Source organism: Cygnus atratus, chromosome Z, assembly GCF_013377495.2.
Source record: "Cygnus atratus isolate AKBS03 ecotype Queensland, Australia chromosome Z, CAtr_DNAZoo_HiC_assembly, whole genome shotgun sequence".
Lineage (NCBI taxonomy): Eukaryota > Metazoa > Chordata > Aves > Anseriformes > Anatidae > Cygnus > Cygnus atratus.
Genome location: NC_066396.1, coordinates 3,602,007 through 3,618,997, shown reverse-complemented (window position 1 = coordinate 3,618,997; position 16,991 = coordinate 3,602,007). Strand labels below are relative to the sequence as shown.

The 16,991-nt window shown below is 40.9% G+C and overlaps 1 protein-coding gene across 1 annotated transcript in view; it reads right to left on the bottom strand.

Annotated features, from left to right (window-relative positions):
- The window catches only part of LOXHD1 (lipoxygenase homology PLAT domains 1), a 139,824-nt gene that overhangs the window by 60,547 nt on the left and 62,286 nt on the right, over nucleotides 1–16,991 (bottom strand). Inside the window, exons 15-26 of the mRNA XM_050716349.1 lie at nucleotides 13,021–13,097; nucleotides 12,020–12,216; nucleotides 11,481–11,673; nucleotides 10,517–10,677; nucleotides 7,668–7,775; nucleotides 7,478–7,613; nucleotides 6,802–6,956; nucleotides 5,380–5,513; nucleotides 4,326–4,474; nucleotides 2,987–3,091; nucleotides 2,153–2,281; nucleotides 1,364–1,528 (exon numbers count right to left, since the gene is read on the bottom strand). Of these exons, the coding sequence (XP_050572306.1) occupies nucleotides 1,364–1,528; nucleotides 2,153–2,281; nucleotides 2,987–3,091; nucleotides 4,326–4,474; nucleotides 5,380–5,513; nucleotides 6,802–6,956; nucleotides 7,478–7,613; nucleotides 7,668–7,775; nucleotides 10,517–10,677; nucleotides 11,481–11,673; nucleotides 12,020–12,216; nucleotides 13,021–13,097 (1,709 nt within the window). The remainder of the gene's footprint in view (nucleotides 1–1,363; nucleotides 1,529–2,152; nucleotides 2,282–2,986; nucleotides 3,092–4,325; nucleotides 4,475–5,379; nucleotides 5,514–6,801; nucleotides 6,957–7,477; nucleotides 7,614–7,667; nucleotides 7,776–10,516; nucleotides 10,678–11,480; nucleotides 11,674–12,019; nucleotides 12,217–13,020; nucleotides 13,098–16,991) is intronic.

The following is a 16,991-nucleotide window of genomic DNA, read 5'->3' as shown; positions in this document are numbered from 1 at the left end:
CCTCTGGCACACTGAAACCACCAGGTTAATAGTTAGGAAACTAGAATGCAGTAAATAGCATGGTGGGAATGGTTTGAATGGGGAAACTGCCTAAGCTAACACCAAGCCTGGTGTGATTCTTTTGCTAGAGACCTATTCTCAAATGCTGAATGTGGACTGCTGACAAAAATCAGGTTTACATACACTGTGTACTCAAAGGCACAGCATTCCAGAAACTATTACATCATTGTTATGTACTGGGACATTAATAAATTATATAGTCAACATCTGCAGCCAAATGTGTATTGACTGGGATATCAGGGAAGAACCTGCTGAGAAGCACGTACAAGGTCTCTGGTTTACACTCACTCCCATGAACATGTTCACTGTATTTACCAATTTATTCTTTCAAACATAAGGACTATATCATATTCCAGGAGACTGATGAAAGTGAGGAGAGGAGCAAAGAACATCTGTCCTTCCACTCCAGACAGTTTAGGGAAAGAAAGACATGAGGAATACCTTGGTCAGATCATTGTGGAGGTACAAATGGCAGAAATCTTCAGAAAAGAAAGTTGATTTTAGCTTAGAGACTACAGGATACATGTATGTGGATATGTGGATAGCTGGCCAGTATGAAAGAGACCTTCAGCATCAACCGTGGTTGACAGTCAAAAGGAGTCAAAGTGGTTGACAGTCTTTATGTAGTTATTCTTACAATTACTTATGAAGAAGGAAACTGAGGCAGAGAAAGAGTTTGGGAAGCTGTAAATGTTGATATCTAACTAAGTAAGTTCAGGCAGTAGCTTTTGATACCAGCATTGGGTTTACCCCAAACATTAATTTAAAGGGTAGTGAAGTGAAGATTGAGGAAAAAATGGAGAATCCTGAAAGAGTCAGGCTGGTGCAACATTGTCAGAAAAGCACCACACTGACACAAGTGTGGAAGAGGGCCCTTCAGCAAGAGAGGGGTGCACGGTGCCAAAGGCACTGGTGGGACCAAGGCTAGGAAGTGAAACCGCAAGTGTCTGCTTTGACATCAGAAACAGCAACATTAGCATGGAGGGAGATCAAAGGGAAACTGGAGATGGGGAAACCAGCATGAAATGGGCTAAGGACTTGGAGATGAAAGGACAAGAGGGAGCAAAAAGGCATTTATACATGGTCACATAGCTTCTAATGACACTTTGATTTGGAAAATACAAGAAACATTAATCTAGAGAACCCAGAGGAACTTGTAGTAATTGGAGAAACTGACATATTATGTATTTATAAATTTCTCAAAGACAATTCCGGGGAGAAGCCAAGCCAATAAAACATGAACTGGTGAGATTTTATCTTCTGTAATGATGGGTGTATCCTGGGGAAATAGTGTTCTACTCACATGGGATATACTCTGTTGTCTGCAGTTCTGCAGGGAAGATAATTCTCTCAATGGCTCCATCATCCTCTGATTTATCCAGCCAACGGCCACAAGGGAACTTGAGGCATTGGCCCAGGGATGGGGCATCGATTTCCACCCACTCCAAAAACCAGCCAGTTGAATTACCTGTGATTGGAGAGATACACACATAACCTTTACAGACAACAGCAAATGAATCACTGCCTTCCAGGCCTCCAAGAATAAATTTTCCTCTTTTGCCAATGGAATAAAAATCATAAAGACCATTGCAAGTGGACTGGCCAGGTTTGAATTAATGCACTTTATTTCTATATGCAACAAGTTAAAGATGTGCGTGTGGAAGTTCTATTCACTCCATTGGTTGGATTAATTTGGATTAATGGGGAAGTTATCAACACTTATCCCTCAGTGCCCCATAAGGAAGGGATCAGTGTATCCTTTCAGTGCTTCCCTTGTTTGTAGTTGAGACACATATATGTCTGAAAAGCAGTTAGCACCTGATAATGAAAACAACAAAAATATTGATAAATAGATGTGACAAGTCTGTAGGTCTCATGGTGAACAAGAAAAACTCCCCGTTCCCCACCCCCTCCACCCCCCTTTTTTTTTTTTTAAATAACATTAGCAGCAAAGATTGTGACAACAACAGACAAAGTGACAGCAAGGATCCATCACCAAAAGGTAAATTACATTTGGGGTCTTGGAAGAGGTTTTATACAGCAATGTGCTGAACCCTGTAGAAATACTAAATTACAAAGCAAATTATCTTACCTTTATTGTCATGGCCTATCTTGATTTTTTTTAGGTCTCCAATGTCCACAGACTCCACTGTAAACTCATCTATCTTCCCACGCTCAAATTTGTTCTTGTTAATCTTTGAGGCCTTTAGGCTGACTATCCCTGTTGTGGTGATGCAAAAGGACATTGTTCAGCGTGTGAAACAAATCCTCTGGGAATGTCAGCAGTGGAACAAGAGAGATGGCTAAAGGCATGAAAAATGGCTTTTTCATCTCGAGATCTGAGCTTTGTCCCCCCTGCCCTCTGAACCCAAACCTCTATCAACACCCGCACCCAAGGAAACTCTTGGCTTGGGTGATCCACTGTCTGTGCCCCATGGACAGTGCTGTCATGCTGTGTGCTTGCAACTAAGGAAAGGGGTCCTACCCCTCAGTTCCTTGCCACAGCCACCAGAGTCCCTGCACAGGGCTCATCAACTGATTAAATGCTCCTGGGCCACTCAGAGAGGCAGAGCAGGGCTGGATTTCAGGAGCATGCTGATTCACTGCTGAGGAAAGCAAATCAGTCACCACATTTACTGCTCAGCAATGTAGGCCCAGGCAACTGTGCTGCTTCTATAATTGAAATTAAAGCCTTCAGACCGGCAGCTGGTGCAAATCAGCATCTCGAAGTTCAGCAATGATTTACAGCAGCTGGTGGTATGCTCCCAGCTATCATGTTGTATGCAGAGACAGCGAGAACATGAAGTTGTCCTAAAAAAGACTGAGGAATGGGCATTGAGGAAGCAAAAAGTGACTGTGACCTGTCTTCTCAGACATCTATATCCACCCGTGATGTGTCACCCCTTTCCATCACGTAGAGCCATACCTGTATCATCTTTACTTCCATAGAGAGTGATGAAGACGTTGGCATCTGTCCCAGCATTCTTCTTGTCTCCAGTCTTCACTTTCACCGTGTATGTAGTTGATTTAGCTGTCAGATAAAATTTCTTAATTTAAGAGTGTGAAGTCTGAACAGGAATTAATTCTACTTTTACTGCATACATTTGAATTTGGTTTGAGCTTTATTTTGACTGATTGCAGCCATGTTGTAATCTCTAATTCCTGCCATATGCTGTGAGCAGGGCTATCTGGTTGCACAGTCTTGTGCTGCTCCAGTCATTCAGAACATTGTCTGCATATTTACAGATGAGAAATGTGCTCACCCTTCCTATTTGCTGCCTGGGCATCTCTAAGATTCCTCAAATCTGCCTTTGGGGGTGGGGGGGAACATTCTGTTTATTCTAATAGCACCAAATAATTCAAATGCACATAACACATACCAGAACATATGCATACTTCGACATACACAGTTCATATTCACAAACACATTCTTCACAACAGCATCATTAGGGAGGTTCCTACTGCACCATCATCTAACAAGTTCAGTAAATTCATTAGAAATATGGAAAAGTCTAATATAGCCTTCACTGAGCTACAAAAACCTGCTCAAGTTTTCCAGAACAGCACCTTTCTGCTATAGTGAGATATGTGTTTTCCAAGATGCTGCTCAGCCAGCAGGTCCTATGTAATTTGTGGAAATTATTCATGTATCCAAAAGCCTTTGGAGGGAGAGCTAAGGGAGAGCTTAAGAGCTTTTGCAGGCAGTGAAGCCAGTGGAAGTGCTAGGCATTCAGCACCTTGCCACATCAGACCCAGGAAGGTATCACTGTTCTGTGGTTTCTGTGTAAAATTATGTACAGTAGAGACAAAATTAATTTGGAGGACAACAGATGCAAGATGGAAACGGAAACAAACTTAGGTCTCTTCCCTGATTCTTCTTTCCCTGATTATGCTTGCTCTCTGCTCAGTTTCTTGTTAAAACATTTAACCATTCTAGTCCACCATGTGAAATAGCTGGGATTTATGCCTTAGATATTAACAACTAACATACGTTTCAGTTGAGAGATGATGACTAAACACATGATCCATCTTCCTAGCTTTCTCTCTTTGGGTCCAATCTTGCAAGATGATTAAATCACCCAAAAATGAGGAGTGTCCACCCTTCACTGGCTGACATGCACTTCACACTTCATTCACACCTGGAAACTTCATGGTTGGGGCTGAATTGCAGCCCAGCCAACGCTAACCGGTAATGCCCTTAGCACTACTAACACTTTGGTTCCTTTACAACCCCATACTGGAAGAAATACAAGGCTAACATAGACCTTTCTGTTCCAGGCCCAGCGTTGCAAGAGACTGGCCATCATTTTCCGAATCTTTCTTTACAAATGCTTCATCCACTGGGACCAGCTCCCTGACAATCTGACCGTCATCTTCCTCAACTGCTAACCACCGCTGGCATGGAAAATAATACCTACAAGAATGACAGCAGCACCCAGCACTTACACAGGACTTCACAGGCTTTAATAACATAAATATGCACAGATCAGAGGTTACTTTAAAAAATAAAAAATAAAAAGATTGCTTAGAGCTGAATAATACATGTTTCCCTTCTTGAGCTTTGGTATTGTTTGTTATTTACTGGGAACTTAATCCATAAACAGGTTAGTGAGCATTTACTGAAAAGTGCTGTTTCTGAGTTGCCAGCCCAATATGACCAAATCCTTTTACTTTTCAGTTCCAGAAGTTAAGTAACTCAAGGAAAACTGCAGTCTTCCAAGCATTTTATACTTATGAAGAGTGGACCCATCATGAGGTCCTTATGAGCAGTCCCACCCACCAGCGCACTGTGCAACTTTTAAATAAGTTCAAACTCAAAGGCAAGCATTTATTTAAGATTTCTAACACCTTAAGCTTTGTCTGTGAAAATCATGGGAGTTCACTTAGATCAGGACTTGGTTGTGACCCAGCTCTTTGCATTAGGTACAAAATAGAAAGGAAATGTGAGGTGAGGAATTTCCAGAGCAGAGCCTTGAAAGGAGGCATGCAGCTGCAGGCTCTGTGAGGGAACCTCTTCATGAGGGAGAATACTCCCAGGATAAACAGAAAAGGTGAGGTCTCCTTCAGAACACAGTTGGTTCCCAAACTGCAGAGATGCTGGGACAGCAAAACCCCACGCAGAGATTCCCCAGAAAGGCCCTACGCTCACTGCAACTTCACAAAGACACGAGACTCCCATAGGATGCCTGCTCCCTGTGAGCTTGTCAGGAGCTACGGTGATGTCCTTCTGCATCTCCTCTGCCTTCCCACAGTTCTGCAGTCTCCTGAGAAAAAGCCCCTTTCCCTGACCACACAGAAAATGTGCTACAGGCTGCTCACGTGGTGCTCTCCTTGAGGTCAACAACCTCTACCCTCTCCAGGAACCAGCTTGGGCTACCACCAGAGTTGTCGTGGCGGATCCGCAGCTTCTTCAGCTCGCCCAGGTCAACGGCTTTGATGGTGAACACGTCCACCTGCACAGGAGGCAAGAGGCAAGTGACTGTGCTTCCCAGAAAGGGGGAAGGAGAGGCAGTAGCCAGGGCAATTTTTTCCCCACTAAAATTAAAAGTGCTTGTAAGTCTCCCGTATAGGGTGGATATATAACTACATAAATAACTCCAGAGCTGTGGGTTGTCCCATTAGCACTCACGCTTGGCTCCTACAATACAGTAACAGCCTTGGAGCTACACAACCCTTCATTCCTTTCTTTACCTCATCTCAGTTTCAGCCTCCTGTAGGTTTAAATAATCTCTCTTAAATCTCATTCCTTTCAGGGTTAGCATTTCCCTTCAGTTTCACTCTGGAACTGGACACAAACACTAACTCCAAAGAAACTCTCATCTGTGCTTCCATGTGCTTTACTTCAAACTGGAGATTTTTTTTTTTCCTTTTGTCATTTACTATAACCATGAGGTTCATTTATTAACAGTATTAGTGTGACAGGATGGGCCTTGTTATGATAACAATTTAAACATCTTAATGTGATTAACTTGTTGGTAGACTTTGGGTTTCTACTCCCAAGAGCAGAGGGCAATACATTTGCAGCTTGGAGTTCTTCCCACTGAATGAAGAACCACATGCAGGTTGCAGACTCACCAGTGCCAAGCTCATAAATCACAGCTAACAGCTTATTTAACAACCTTAGGCTCTCTTTGTCTTATTGCAAGTTTTCCACAACTGCTTACTGTCTCCATATTTTTTTTCTATTCAAAATAATTCCTTCAATAATGTCTGGCTATAATAGTTGTTGGTTATTTGTTCATAAGCATTTTTATGGCAAATATTCAACCTACAAGAGATGTTGTTTAATTGGATTGGATTATAACCTAATTATAGCACACCATGCAATATTGCTTTTATTCCCTGACTGGTTGAGTCAAGAATTTAGAATCGTATTTGCAATCTAAATACTAACATGGCTTGAACTGCCTCACAAATGAGCTCCAATATTAATTTACAGCTTGTGGTTTTCAAGTATTCCTGGCAGGAAATGTTGTTACCAGAATGCTTACAGGAAGCAGATGCAAAAGGTGGCTCCAACACAGAAGAGTGTTCAGCTTATTATTCAAATGGATTTCCTCTGGAAAATATTTTGAGGTGTTTTGCTTTAAATATAAATTTCAGAAATAAAACACATCTGAGCTTTAAGCTAGAAGAAGAAACAGCCTCACAGAGAAGAGACAGTAATGAATGACCAGCATGATAACTAAGAGAGCTCTGCCACCCTTCTGCTTGCTCCAGTGAATTGAGTTCATGCATTACCTGGCCCTTTTCAAACTTGTTGAGGTTATTGGACCTTTTCAGCTGGCGCTCACCCGTGTCTCCTCTTCCTACGCCATAGATGCTCAAGAAGACATTAGAGTCCGTCCCAGCCCCCCACACATTTCCAGTGAGAACGTGGACTTCGTATGTATTCTCTGCAAGTTAAATTGCAAAGAGAGATCAAAGGACCCCAGAAATAGCCATATATTGTCAGATCTGTGGCTCACCATAGTAGTGTGTGACCCAAAAACACTGGGGCAATTGGCTTTAAGAAAGCTTTTATCTGGAATGCATTAAAACGCTTGCATCTATCTTAAAATATGAGGGGCATCATCTTTCTCTATGCTTGGCATTAACCGTACAAATATTTAGAACCTTCTAAACTCTCAGCTACGGTGGCAAATCATGGAACTCACAACCCAAGTTCTCCAGACATGGCTTGGAGAATCCTGTAGCAGTTTGCTAGCATATTCCCAGTTCAGTCTGTCTCCAGTTTCACCACCGTCCTCCTCCCCAGAGCTGATCAGCCAATCCATAGTGCAAGCTATGTTGTGGGCCTGGGGCGGTGGGATGGCTGGGGAGCCATAAGTGGTCATGCAAAGCACTGCAGCATGGTTATTGACCTTCATGTAACTGCTGTATCCACGCACACATGCACATTCCCTCTGATATTTACCCTCCAGGGCAGATTCCCCATCAGGCACCAGTTCTACCACAAGCTCCTTGTCACCTTCATCTTTAGCCAGCCAGCGGTGTGCTAGAAACGTATAGACATCTATTACTTCCTCCACCTTGGTCTCCTCCTCTTCCACCTCTTCAGACTTTATCTTTTTCTTCTTCTTTTTATCAGACTCATTCATCTTCACGGCAAGCCGCTTCAGCGTGACACTTTCCAGAAACCAGCCATCGCCAATTCCTTTCCCATCGTGGCCTATCCGAATCTTATAAATCTTGCCAACATCTGCAGCCTCTATCTGCCATCAAAGGAAAGTCAACACCCAACAGGACATAAGACATCTTCATTTCAGAAAATGCATTCATAAAAATGAGGAGCATCAACTCTATCAACCAGAACAGCTACTTGACTGGAGAAGTGAGAATAAGGCCTTTTTTTTTTTTTTTTTTAAACCTGTTTACCTTTACTTTCTCCTTCCTGTTTTATGCTTTCAATAACAAATCACATCTTAACAGACTGATCTGAAGACATCCAGAACAACTGTGGTTGGGATAGGAGCTGAATTCTTACTTACTGGTCTCCCTACTTCATTTCTCTCTTCCCCAGCATTGTCTCCATACCATCAATAAAAGTAAATACGCCAAATATACTACTTCATGAGCTCCGAGGTGCCTGAGTTCTTTTTGAAAGGAATAATAAGATATATTTAATGTCTAGCATGAGATATGAACTAAGTAGGGAGCAATAATAGGCAGTAAACGTGGACTCAGATAACCTAAGCTCTGATGTGGACCTTGGGTTTGGACTGTCCTTCTCCTTATATCTCATCTGGAAAATGAGATGTAAGAAGAGTATCTTCTCACTTTGCTAGTGTTGTAGAGAGGATACAACCCATTCATGATTGCAATGCATCAGTGACAGAAGGCTGAATAAGAAGGAAGATTTCCATCTGTCTGTTCAATATAGCAGATACAAAACCTTGTTGGTTTAGATTATTTGTCTGTATTATTACCTAATGAAGTTGAATCGAAGGCTTTTATGCCATGCAATCCTTCAACAACCAATCACTTGTTTCTGATGATTGCTTGTGCTGATAGAAAGTGCATATATTATAAAACTTGCAAACATTTGTTTCAGGCTGAAATTTGGCAACTTGGCAAAAAGGTTTCAGTCTAGAAGCATTTTTTTCTGTAGTAGATTAAAACAAAGTCAATTGCACACAAGATGCTTATCAGAAAACTAAAATTGATCCAGCTGTCCTGGCATAAAGAATGCATTTTTCTTTATACTTCTTTACTCTTAGATTTGCTGCAACCATCCTGCATTCCCTGTCTATAACTGATGACATTTCCTATTAACATTTAGCTCACACAATCTTATTCTTGTCTATATCTTTCTGTAAATATTCATATCATGAACGAGGTAGAGGCTATGTCTATTAATGCTTCACAGCTTCTGCCTTGCACATACAGGAGAAAAAAAAATCAAACAAAAAATAACAACAAAAAAACACCAACACAGAAAATGGTCAGAACTTTAAAGTCCAGCAACAAACATGCTGGAGAGGATAATAAGCATAGCTATGTAAACAGAAGACTGTATATATGGCTTCATTATAAATCTGATATTGGCTTTATTCCTCATTATTTCCTTTAAAATCAGAAAAATCTAATCTTAAAATTATAAAGAGTTTTAAATAGGCAAGTGTTTATAAGGTGTTTATAAGGTGTTAATCATCTTTGGTCCCAAAGAACTCAATAGAAATTGATAAACATCATTAACTCCATTCTAAAAAGCAACAGACTGGGGCAGGAAGAGATTACCTGAACTCCAAAATACACAATACAAAAACATAGAAAAGCTCGTGAGAAGGGCAACCCTGTTGACCTCTGGCAATGGGAAGGATATCCCAGTCTTGATGTTTCAGGGCAGATTACACAACTAGATTGCAAGTAGGTGTGTAACTTTGTGCTGAGGTGGATCAGAGACCTCAAGGCACCTCGATGCCGATCCTCGTGCAGTTAAAACTTACAACAGGTATGCCTTACATTTGGCTTCCATCTGGACTTTGTTCTTTACTGTCCAGATATTGGTGCCTCCTGAGGTTACATCACTAGACAAGGATGTGGCTCTGACATGCCCTGACAGCACATCTTGTCCCACTCTGACCCCACATCAGGGCAAGAACCAAGACCATTCTTTTGCCTCAAATCTCAGTTTCTTTGGAAAGAGAAACCAAGCAAGTGAGCAAGCAAGCCTGAAGAGGATGATGGCCCAACATAGCCAGGCCTGACTCAGCAGAAGATGCCCAGCCACACTGTGGTGATCAGCTTTGTCAGTCCAGGATCTCTTGCTGGATTAGCTGGGTCCTGGCTCACACACTGCTTACTGTTGCATTCCTCAAAAGTAGTTATGGACGCTGCTGTACAGACTTAAAAGCTGGCCAGACTGATAGTTGGAGGAGCATGTTGTGCACCTTACACACCATGACTATACTGTGCATGTTGGACTAATGTTAAAGGTAGAAAAAACCATGGGGCAGTCATATGCTTGCAGAAATTACAGCAGCAAATCTATGCTGGATTGGGCCTGCATAGTACTTGTCATAAAATTATAAAATTGTACTTGTCATAAATGATGTGTGATTAGAGGCAAAGCTGGAATTTCTTATATTTTGTTTCCTCTTTCCTGACTGGATAAATAAAAGGGACAATGATGTGGTCAGGCACAAAATATAACTTTACAAGCTTCTGAAATCCAACGTAAGTATCTCCTTTTGAAAGGAAAGGTAAACAAAAACAGCTAGTGGGCTATGTTTTTCTATGACACCTTTGCTATCAGTCCCTGAGAATATAAAAGTCACTCCATGAAATACAGAGCTCCTCAAAAAGATGTAGAAGTCAGCAGATGCCAACAGACCTGGCAATTTTTTTGAAGTCAATTACTTTGATGATTGGGCCAATTATTCTTACAATATTTCTGTATGGGCTTGTCATATCTTTCCCCTCACAAAAGCAGCAAAGACTGTCTTCACCATACCTTGAAGATATCTGTGGCTCCCCGCTCAAAGTTGTTCGATCTGTTTTCTAAGATGATCAATTCGGTTTTGCCAGTCTCGCCGTAAATCTGCATGAAGACTTTGGCATTGGTGCCTGCAGCCCGCACATCTCCAGTAACTACAGACACCTCGTAGTTTATCACTAGTCCAAAAATAAATCAATTAAATCAGAATAGAAGCTCATATAAAATGATCCTGAGGGCTTAGGTTCAAAATTAAATTACCTTGTCTTAACAAATGACCATGTAGCTGAGGTGACTGCATTTGCTCTTATCCAAAGAAAATAAGGGATAGCACAACTCTTCACTGAGCACTAACCTAATAGCTTTCCCTTCTACAACTATAAAGCCAGTGTCAACAGGCTGCAAAATAGAGCCTTAAAATGGATTTTCATTTCAGTATTAACTATAGGGTGGTTAAATGATGTTCATAATGTAACATGAGGGACTGAGTTACACAGAACAGAGGAAAAACACATACTTTCCGATGATTCCAAGGCAAATTTTAACCTTAGCCTTAAAAGAGAACAAATCTGCTGATATAAGTCAAATGAGCAGCATGAATTTAGTCTACATATATCAAACTATGTGGTAATACAGGCAGGACAGGATGTGTGCTTGTCCAGGCTTTGTCCAGAAAGACACATAAGGGTGAAAAAGGCAGAGCCCACTGATGTTGTAATGAAGACACATGGGAAGAGGGGAAGGAGTACTTGGTAGTGTTTTTCCAAATGTTTTAGGAAAAAATATAAACCAAACAAAGAAACAAAACCAAACAAACAAACAAAAAAAGAAAAATTTACTTTCCTCACTAATATAATCTCTTTGGGACAGGAACTTTTTGATGTCTAACACAGGGGTGTCCTGGTCCTTAAGAAAACTAATAATACAAACTTAATCCTATCTATTAAAAAAATCACTCTATTTTCAACGTGTCTTCTCTCACATTTCTCAATGGGCACAATCTCACTTGGGTAGACCTCCACCTCCACCCTGCCATCAGCCTCATCTTTGTCAAGCCATCGGTTGCAGGGGAACATGTACTGCCTTCCCTGGACTGGAACTGTGATCTGGACACTGGCCAGGAACCAGCCAGACCGGAGACCCACGTTATCATGTCCAATCAGTATTCGGTTGATCTTTAAAAAAAAGCAAACAAAAACCAAGAGGGCAGGAAAAACAAAACAAACAAACAAACAAAAACAGAATTTACTTAATACATACAAATCTACTTCTCCTGGCACCCTGCTCTTCCATTGTGTACACAAATAAATTCTCTATATATTTGAAAATAATCTCAAAACAGGCATTTCACATGCCAGCACATACCCTAGACTGCCAATTTAATAGTCTGTACCACATGCATTTCTCAATTTCTGATGTAAAGGTCAGAGCTTTTTACATCATACTCAGTCCTTAGCTATATATTGATCCTGAATTCAGCCACTTACATGAAGCACAGAGCCACCTGCAATTAATTCTTACCTTCCCAATATCCATCGTGTCGAGAGTAAACTCATCCACTCGACCACGTTCAAAATAATTGCCTAGATCATTATCAGAGACTAGCAGAGGCTCCTTGCTGGTGTCTGCTTTTTCACCGTAGAGTTTGATGAAAACTTTGGAGTCTGAGCTGGCACCTGGGATATCTCCTGTCTTCACGCTGATGTGATAACTGACATCTGAATTGAGATCAATGTACAAAAAACAGATGCATGAATGACATTTCCAGCCATGCAAACAACACAAGGTGGATGCCGCATCTTGGAGATATCCACCAAAATATAAGAGATGTAACAGTTGCATTAATAAACAGAAAATAACTCATCTTCTTCCCTCTTACCATTCGATGATTACCCAGCCATAAAAATGAGCTTAGGCAAGTAGGGTGATTTCACCAATTTTTTTGTACTTGCAATTTAATTCAACAGGTTTGACTTTTTTTTTCTTTTTTAGCCAAACAAAAAGCATCTCAACCTGATAACAGTAAGCACTGTTTTTTTAAAGAAAATTGTAGTACTGAAGTGCTAGTTTTCTAGAAAAATGTCAGTGTAATTTTTTGTCAACATTTTCCAGGAACACGGTATCATTCAATGGAATTTTCTCTAACAAAACAGTGACAATTCAAGATCCTTCAGAGAAAGCTATACCATAAATAAATAAATAAATAATAAAACCACCACTAACAACAAAAACAACTGCAATTCTTCAACAAATCAGAACATTAAATATCAAAGCTCTTTTCTACATATGTAATGTAACAATTATTCTCTTTTATGTAATTTAATTCCACTCATAAGCTAGGATTTAAGGGTCAGAGGCATTTCCTCTGAGTGACCTACTACAGCTCCCTGCATAAGAATGGCAAAAAAAAAAAAAGCCCAGTAGAAGTGTCGTGAACTGCCATGAATTATTAAGTAGAATAAAACAAATAATTATGTGCATACACAGCTCAAATCCAGATCTTTTTTCAAAGCTTAACTCACTTTTTAGCATTGGTGACTCCCCAGCAGGCACTAATTCTCGGACAATCTGACCATCATCCTCATTTTTGTCAAGCCATCTGGTTTACAAAAAATAAATTATTTTTGAAGAATTAGGACCTATTAGACCTTTTAAAATCTAGGCTGGCTCCATACATAGTAAAAATCCACACCACAGTCAAAATGACATTTTCACATGGCTCCATATTTCTGTGAAGTTTGCAGGAGCTTGACCAGACCCTACAGCAGTCGCACTTCAAACCTACAGTTTTCCAAGAGAGATCACCAGAGTCCTGCTCAGAGCACAGTAGATAAGCATCGCCTGTGACTTCCATCTGTCTGGCAAGATCAAGCTTTGTAGTCATAAGTTATTTCTGTAAATGGACAGTCTCGGTTTCTTGAAAGCATTGGCTGTTATTGACTGGAAATACTTGCAGCCTTTATTACCAGCTGCCATGATTACAATCTTTATGACATCAAAGTTACAGAAACCCTTTTTTTTTTTCCTTTTTTTTTTTTTTTCTTCTTTTTCTGGCTAGTGTTTGTTTACTCTAGTTTATCATCTCTTTTCCTTTTCTTACAGATAAGCATATAACCCTTCTTACTTCAGCAGAGAGGAGCTGAGTTTTCTTGTTCCCATTTTCAGGGCTGGGTTTGTGGAGATAGCTGGTACCAGCAAAAGGAAGGGTTTCCTTTGTCTCTCAGTATTTATTTAATGATCTGACTAGACTAGACAAGAAGAGGAGACAGGCACAAAGCATAATGCAGCCACACTCTCAAGGGAAAAAAATCCGAAAGGAAAATGGAGGGGGAACAAATTGCTAAACTGGTACCTCCACAGATGTCCCTTTCACAGCCCCAAATGCATCATATGCCATACAGCAATCATTGTATGACATACAGCAAAGGCCCTGGTAGAAGCTTCTTACTTTCCACTTCAAAAAACCCTTTTTCCCAGACTGCTGCAGCACACATTTTATTCCCATAAACATCTACATAGGGTCAGGTTTCCCACACTGGTGTAGCAGGGCCATTTCTGTCCCGATATTATGCCATGAGAGCAGGAGCAGTTCACAGAAGGCCCAAGTACACAGCTCTCTACAACAGCATTTTTGCTGTCAAAAATACTACTTAAAACCAGTAAGGGTGCACGAAGAACATCTAAGCAAGCTCTGGCAGGTCACACAGGATATTTAAATTGCTATAATAATTCCAAGAACTAGAAATGGAAAAACAAATTCTGAGAAGCTACTTCTTTTTAAAGAAGGCCACAGAGCTACGTGGATGACACCAGACCACAGACAACCTGCTTCTGCACAAAGAGATGCAGTGTAGATGCACCACAAGCTTCTTGCAGTGGCCCCATGCCACATGTACTCTGCCTTGCTGACCCTCACACCACAAAGGAGTCTGGCTTCCCAATTAAGTTTCCACCTTTGATTTTGCTGATGAGCCAAACAGAAGGAAAACAGTGAATTGACATGAACAAATACCACTGATAGCTAGATCAAACACCTTTACGGCATCTCACTGGTAATAAAAAAAGCAGATTACAGTCATGACCACTTGGACTTTCCATAGTGACCAGGAGGTAGGCAGGTATTTTGTAATATGGAGGATGTGCCAGGTGTCCATTTCATCCATCTGAAGGAACGTTATCTTTTTAGTCTCCTCTCCCTTCCCACACCCAATGTGCCCAAAGAAAACACACAGAAAACCAGCACCAGGAAAGAAATCCAAACGGGAGCTGGAGACAGCCAGTCCCAGAAGCAGTAGCAAGGAAGTCCCCATGCAAAAGAGAGGTGCATACATTCCCCACCACAGAGACACACACCTCCACAGCTCCCCTATACACTTGTGCTGGTTGTCGGGTATGCAGACTACCCCGTATTCTTCCCTTTCACTCTGTAAAGCAGGTGGCCATGTGCAGGTGGCTTGAAAAGGGCTAAAAGCTAAGGGGATCAGCATGAGGGTTTAACACAACACATGGGCATCAGGTGTGGTATCATACCCTAGTGGAGGCTGAAAGGCATGGTAGGGATACAGGAGCAGAAAAATCTATGGGGAAGACTGGGAAACTAATATCAGGAATTGAGCAAGGGTGGAGTGCAAGGAGGGCAGAAGAGGAGCATGCCAAGACATCAAGTCCTAAAAGAGGAAGACTTTACATGAGTTGACACTTTTGGGGTGGGGGAATTATTTTTTACCTGGTAGAACTGGTCCTTAATACCTTTGTATCATGTAGTTCTTGATGCTGGCTCAGGATTCACATCCTTGGACAGGTATCCAATGGCTAGAGGATCACGTCACCCCAAAAGTCAAGGTTCTTCTGCACACATGGAAGTTAACTGGGAAGACCAACTAAATCTGAGCCTGACCTCTACCACCCCAGGACCACTGAACCCAGCATGGCTTTCATGAGGGCAGAAGCCCACAAGGTGGAATAAACTTCTGCTCTCTTGGTGCTAGTTTTTTTGGGGTCCTGCAAGCTGATGTTTCTGCTGCCAGTGTACATGCTGCTGATTTGTCACCTTCACTATCGTTTTAGGGAAACATGTTTTGTCACCCTATTTGCTGATGTTTTAGGGAAACGTGGGATGAAGCAGGATGAATCTCTTCTGCACCAAGGTGGCAGGATGAAAATGCATTCTACAAGAAACAGATCTCTGTGTGCAGCATAACAAATGCTAACTGCTTCAGCAGTCAGGAATCCAATAAAGGAGGACACATCCCTAGGTAAATAATTTCCCTCTACCAACATTGGCAGCTACTGATGGCAAGGGAAGGAGTTTGCCTTGGATTGGAAGAAGTGGGTTAAAGCTGCTGCAGTAGAAGAAGCTGATTACTTTTTTTTCAGCCAAGAGAATAGTACTATTTTCTCAAGAATATGACTTTAATTAGTGACAGAGAAAGTATTTGGATGAGCAATGCAATTGTATTCCTTTTCTTCAGCACATATGTTGCAATATCCTAAATTTACTCCAACATAATTCCAAAAGCATATCACTGAGCAGCAGATTGCAACCAGAGGTTTATAGTCTTACACTGAACACAAATGGATTGACACATTATAAACACATCAGGCAACAGAAAATGGTATTTTTCTGTATAGAGCTATCATATTCCTAATACAAAAGACCTGTCAAAACATTCTTTCATTTTACCAAGCCTCCATGCAATTTCAGTGCATGTAGTTCTCACACCAGTACAGATTTTGGAATGGTGTGCATGCATCTTGTGTCACATACTTGGTTTTACAGGGTTATTGCATGCCCAATAACCCAAAGTGGACACAAATACTGCATGAAAGATACTCCAGCACAAATGTCTAGAGGATCAGAGAGTCAGGGAAGCACTGGAAAAATGTAATATGGTATCACATATAGCATTTGAAATCCTGTAGATAATAGCCTATGTGCAACAAGAGTGATTAGCACACCCAGATAAATTCAGACATGCAAGCATATCTGCATGTGTGTCTTTAAATTCAACTTATGTATATCACTATGTACAAAATAGACAGAAGTTGCAGAGTATTTAATGCAACACAAGGAGGTTTCTCTGGTTCCTTTGTATGATGAGCACCTTTGGCATCTGATTGAATAAATGTTCTTTTACAGGGACCTCCTAGTGCATCATCCCATTCATAGTCTCTGTTCTCCAGAGAACTAATGATATTCCCTTATGCTGGAGAAAAATTAGGATGTTGCAGTTCATATGTTTAGAAAAAAAATATAACAAAGTATCATTGAAGATTTTAGTAGAGCTGCAATGATTTATAACATAAAAAATTCTATCCTATGATGAACTCATGACTGCCTGATTGAAAATTCATTTCTGTCTGGGATATAAATATTATGAAAAATAGGCTATTTTAAAGAATGTCAGCTAGTCCATTCCTGGACTTCCACAGAGCCTTGAGAACAAACTGAGAACTGAAACACTCAGTCCTGAGCTTTGGAAAGGTTTGGCTC